This window comes from Athene cunicularia (genome assembly GCF_003259725.1).
Source record: "Athene cunicularia isolate RWA chromosome 13 unlocalized genomic scaffold, athCun1 chr13_part1, whole genome shotgun sequence".
Classification (NCBI taxonomy): domain Eukaryota; kingdom Metazoa; phylum Chordata; class Aves; order Strigiformes; family Strigidae; genus Athene; species Athene cunicularia.
Window position 1 is genome coordinate 5,986,260 of NW_020799117.1, and position 5,724 is coordinate 5,991,983.

General features: G+C 40.2%; 1 protein-coding gene across 2 annotated transcripts; it reads left to right on the forward strand.

Moving 5' to 3' along the window:
- The first annotated feature begins 6 nt into the window (after positions 1-6).
- Positions 7-5,699, forward strand: LOC113485095 (deoxycytidine kinase-like). 2 transcript variants are annotated; one of them, XM_026857987.1, is made up of 6 exons: positions 7-332; positions 746-939; positions 1,192-1,339; positions 1,859-1,974; positions 3,513-3,612; positions 5,124-5,699. In XM_026857987.1, exons 2-6 carry the CDS (start codon positions 788-790, stop codon positions 5,145-5,147), a joined length of 540 nt encoding a protein of 179 aa, XP_026713788.1. In that variant the 5' UTR covers positions 7-332; positions 746-787; the 3' UTR covers positions 5,148-5,699. The 2 variants fall into 2 exon arrangements, with proteins under 2 accessions (XP_026713788.1, XP_026713787.1); XM_026857986.1 differs by having other exon boundaries at positions 3,513-5,699.
- The last annotated feature ends 25 nt before the right edge of the window (positions 5,700-5,724 follow it).

The window sequence follows — 5,724 nt, forward strand, 5'->3', positions numbered from 1 at the left end:
TTATCGGCTGCCCGGCCTAGGCTCGGCCTTCTGGCGCTGGAGATTAGGGCTGTTTACTCAGAAGGTGCACTAACCCCGCTCCCAGCATCCCAAAACCTGCCGGGTGCCCTGCGTCACTGCAGTGACACTGCCTACAGCCTAGGAAACCCCAGAACTGCCACTCTATCAGTAAGACCAGGCTAACCTGCACCCTTGATCAACTTCTCAAATCTCCAGCTGCAGGGAAGTCAACGTTTGTCAGGCTACTAGAGAAACACAGTGATGAGTGGGAGATCATCCCTGAACCCATTGCCAAGTGGTGCAACATCCAGACAGCTGAAGATGAGTATGAGGTAGGTGTGCTGGAGCTGGGAAGCTTGGGGAGACAGTTGTTTTGGCTGGGGAGCCATCCCAAAATTCAGCTGTACAGAGTCTAGAGCATCCAGAGTCATCCCCACTATTGTACCAGTTGACCAAACACTCAGAAATTAAAGCTACTTGGAAAATGCTACTTAATACATATTCCAAATAACTACCCTACTCCATCCACAGGAATCACACTGAAGTATGCGACTCTGATCAACTTATTTTGAAGCAGCTGTCATTAAATCAGCTCAGAAACAAACCTCTTTATTCCGGTGCCTAAGCATTTTACTAAACAAAACCCCAAGGCCCTGAAGTCTTACTTCAACATACCAAATTCTGGATTAAGAAAAAAGAAATAAAATCCTGCAAATATGCTGGTCTTTTCTCTCTTGTCCCCTAGGAACTTTCAACATCACAGAAGAGTGGAGGAAACCTACTTCAAATGCTGTATGATAAACCCACAAGATGGGCTTACACATTTCAGACTTACGCTTGCTTGAGCCGAGTAAGAGCACAACTAAAACCTGTCTCAGCCAAGCTACGTGAAGCAGAACATCCAGTGCAATTTTTTGAGAGATCTGTGTACAGTGACAGGTAATTACTCTCATACTGCAACAGGAGTTCAGATTAAAAGCTCCAGATCTGTAAGTTCAGTCATGGAGCTTGGGAAACACCGATACTGAACTAGTATCTGCAAGGAGCAGGCTTGATTCAACATCTGTATTTTACAGATGTAAGAGTGGGCAGCTATTTTTTTTCAGTACCATGAAAAAGTCGTTTTAGTGAGAAGTGTTTTAGTAGTTTGCTTTGATCATTCCTGGCATGAGATTAATGTCTCCATTGCAGATACGTATTTGCTTCTAACCTGTTCGAGTCTGGAAATATTAATGAAACAGAGTGGGCTATTTATCAGGACTGGCACACATGGCTTTTGAATCAGTTTGAATCTGATATAGAACTGGATGGCATGATCTACCTAAGAACCACACCTGAGGTATGTTTGCTATTTTCAGCTCCAGATTTTGTTTCCAGGAGCTTAAGAGGATACAAAACCCCAAGTACTCATGATAGAATACTGCAGCGATTTAACACTGAATTAACACTCCCCCCCCAAAGCAATGGGAAGCCTATCATAATTTCTGATTTAATTCAGAGACTAAATTAAAACCTCTCTCTTCTGAGCTATTTTGAGGTCAGCAAATACCACAGTTCCTAGACCACCACCACTCCCAGTAAAGATCCAAGGCTGAAATTGAACTTCTGCATAAAGTTTGACTCTCCTTCCCATGCAGTCCTGACTTGAAGATATTTTAATAAGAACTATTAACATTTAGCTAAAGTGGCTCAAGTTTGGGTTTTTTAAGTTATTCTAGATTTAACATTTATTTTCAGACAAGCATTTAAAATTAATGCTTACTAATGTCAAGCATTAGTCCTGATTTAAGGACCAACTGATCTGTTTGATTAAGCCTTCAACACATGATTAATGTCCAGGCTTGTACTTTTTTTTCAGAAATGCATGGAAAGGCTACAGACGAGGGGAAGGGAAGAGGAGCAAGGAATTGAGCTCGAGTATTTGGAAAACCTCCACTATAAACATGAAACCTGGCTCCATGAAAGGACTATGAGGTATGAACCCATTTTCTGTAGGCAAGTTTCAATTTACAGGCAAAGCTTTTTTTCTACCTTGTGCTAATGTTGATTAGGGGTAAAATTAAGGTTTAGCTAAGTCTAGCTTCACTCAGGCAGAGTTGGAAGGACTTATCTTTAGACCCACTCCACGTTTCTTGGCACAGATGTGATTACTCTAGGTTATATGCAGAGAGAAGGTCATCTCTTGGCAGGGAAGTTAAAATTGCCAAGAGATGGAAATTCATCTAATTTAAAGCTTTGTTAAGCATTAGCTTTAACTAGAAAGCTGTGTAGTTCTAACTCCAGCAGGGATATGAGTTTTGTTAACTGGAAGTACACAGGAATAGGACAGAGTTGAGACTGTGTTCAGCAGCCAATCAACTAAGTTACCTACCAAACAGCTTCCAGTTCCAATGTAAGAGGGCAAGGTCCCAACTACCTTTAAACTAGGCTGACTGTATTTCAACAAGGTTTATTTTGAAGATAGGATTAATATTTAAACAATCAGAAAGGCTTTTGGCAGGTACTGTTACACACAAGAAACCCAGTCAGTGACTTAAAGTGACCTCTGCACACCCCCCTGTCCCCCAACTTCCTTACTTACACTCCCTAACTTTCCCATGTAAGCAGTCTTTAAATGTGAAAGCAGACCTTGGATTCTTCCCCTAGAGGAGCCTGAAATACTCTAAATGGGAAGCATAACAATTCCAGGAAAAGTACATTATCGGTCACATCTACTGTCCTAAATTTCATGTAGAATAATGCAAATGTTTGAGACAAACAGGCACTGAGTTATTGTGGAATTTTGGGAACGTTTACATTGTGTACTCATTCCAAACTTGTGAGCAAGCGTTTCCTGTATTTAACACTTCAGTCTGCAAACACAAGTTAAGAATGCTGTTCAGCACACTTACTGCATTTCAGAAATGCTTTTCACAAACAGTAAGACAGAATAACTACTGCTTTAAGAGAACAATGTTGTGCAACTATTGCTCCCATCTGCTCCTAACTGCTAGTCAAAATGGTGTTGCTTTTTTCGGAGCCATTATAACCTGTGAAAGAAGTCACACCCACAAAAGGAAGCTTTAAAAATACACCTCAGTAAACGGATTAGCAGTTAACTATAAAGAAGTGGAGGAGACAAAGGGCAAGTGATATTTTAAAAATTACACCATTATCAAAATCATATTCCTGATAATTGATTCCATAACAAGAAGAATGGGATTAAAGGACGTTAAGGTAAGAAGCATAAGCTTACCCCCTGCTTGTACAATAAAAAAAAATTCTGGGCCAAATTTGTGAAATACATTAAAGTGATGGTAACTGACTGGGTTATACAAGAGCAATTAAGGACAGACTTGACCATGTCTCTATACTTAAGTCACAGCCATCAGCATTAACATCTCAGATGCATGTGGTAATTTAAGTAATACTGCATCCTCAGAATGACTTGGAAAGCAACTGGAAGAGCTGGATTGTTTTATACAGAGTAATTTTTACTATTTTTAATAGCATGATGTTCTTCCATTTAACAGAGTTGATTTTGAGAACCTTAAAGAGATTCCTATTCTAGTTTTGGATGTTAATGAAGATTTTAAGAACGATAAGATTAAACAGGAGTACCTGATTGATAAAGTAAGTATTAAATGTTTCCTCATCTGCCTTTCTTCTGTGGTAATAATTCTTAAGTTATTGATTTACATTCTTAAAATTTAATTAAGTATTTGTTTGGGACTAGTGCAGTCTCCTTCATAGACTTAGGAAGCTTTTTGCTTTCCTTCAAAAAAAGGGATTTAACCCCACCTCATCCTCACAATTCAAGGGAAAACTGAATGTTTTTTAAAGAGGGGCAATTGTGGGGGATGCAAGTACACAGCAGCTGGAGCAGTCAGACTGCCAAGTCTGCACTGCCATACCATTCATTAAATAGCTCAGAATTATACTGCCCAGTTCATGTCAGCCATGATGTCCTTCAAAAAATTCTGCAGTCAGTTTAGAGCTATTTATGCCCCCCTCATTCTAAGGTTGTAAGCTCCTCATGGACAGAGCACAACACATCTGACAAATGCAGAGCTAACTGAACTTTGTACATAATGCTAAACGCATGAAGTGACAATTCTAAGAGTTGTGAGGGAGAGCCAACAGCCATTTGAGGAAACAAGGTAGTAATAAATAGGTCACTTGAGTCAAAATGGTGTTTGCTAATTCCAAGGAAAGGTCAAATTTAGGAATAAATGCCCAAATTCTGCTGGAGTCATATGCTCTGTGCCCAGTTCACAACAAGAAAACCCTCTCCTAATGCCTAAAGGCATGGGCCTCATCACCAACCCTTCAACAGAGCTCTAGCATTACATATTTCACTCACTGGGACACTTGAACCTTTCTTTTCCCCCACTGCCCCAACAAGACTATCCTTTTAAGATGGAAAAAAGTACTCTTGCCCTCCTATCAAACCATATAATCCATTTTCTCCATCTTGTTCAGGGTCATCGATTTTGAGATTACTTAAGAATGACTCCTTCAAGCCAAACCTAACTTTCCCACTTATATAGCTCTATATAAACTGGGGAGGGGAGCACAACGTTCAGTTGTGGAGGTATTTGTTGTCAAGTTGTACGCTCATGGAAACCAGTAATTGACTTATGAACCGGACTACACTCCTATCTGTTACCTTTAACTCCTCCCACTGAAAGGCCACCGGTGCTGCCTGCACCAAACACCCTTTGCCACCCAGCATATGGCAAGCCCAGCTCTGCTTTCAGCTTAGGGCAGTGGGTGCAGCACCACGCAGAAAGTGCTACCAGTTGTCAGACAATCCCCTCTCTCCCTAGGAAAAACCTACCTAATGAAGGAAAATTATTTTCTTTAACAAAGTAACATTCTGTAAAGCATTCCAGAAGTTACCTTTCATAGTTACTTGCTATTTTCGCCTAATTAAGTTACTCATTTCTATGTATTACTGACTTCCAAGTCCTGGGTTCACAGCCATCTGCTATACTGAAAAGCATTTCAGGTCAGGAATTACATGTAGAGGCAGAACAGCACTGGAAACTGTACAGTAACAAATAATTTGTTCCCTGAGAAAGGGAAAAGCCTCATAATTTACCTTTTCTTTTAACACAAACACGTGTGCTTTGTTTTTACAGGTCAAGTCTTTCCTGACTTCTTAAGATGAAAACTAATTTGAATTACAAGTGCCTGAAGCTCAAGAGTTAAACCTAAAAATCAGAGCGTTCTTAGGCAGTTTAAGTGAATGTGTTACCTTTATAGTTTATTTTAAGGCAAGATTTAAGTTCAAAATCTGGTTTGCGGGGTTTTTTTTGCTTGTCTGACCTGTCTGGCTTTTGACCGAATTTTCTGTATAGTTAAAACAAATAAGGGGTGCTTTGATCATGTACTTTGTGTATATTTTCTGCTGTTTAATAAAGATTTTAAATAATATGGACTAATAACTGGCTTTCACAACAGAGGAGTTCACTGGTTATCAACGGCTGACAACCCAGTAAACAGAGATAGCAGGCGCTGAGGCAGGGTTGTTTTGCAATAACTGGCATAGTTCACCATTTTAAGACGAGACTGTTATGGCGTCCAGAAACCTTTACTTTCAACTTCTGCTTTATTGAATGGCTGCTCTCACAGCTACTTAAGGAGGGACGTTACTGCAGTCGCAAGGTTACACCTGGAATAAACTGTAATTTACGCGGATCTTGTTTACGACCTCTCCCCCCACCCCCCCCCGAGTAAACA

Bases quoted from the DNA above. Each gene is read 5' to 3' on its own strand.
- LOC113485095 (XM_026857986.1), top strand. From the start codon at position 788: ATGCTGTATGATAAACCCACAAGATGGGCTTACACATTTCAGACTTAC. The intron at 940-1,191 runs GTAATTACTCTC...TCTCCATTGCAG, and splicing joins AGATCTGTGTACAGTGACAG to ATACGTATTTGCTTCTAACC. The intron at 1,975-3,512 runs GTATGAACCCAT...TCCATTTAACAG, and splicing joins CTCCATGAAAGGACTATGAG to AGTTGATTTTGAGAACCTTA.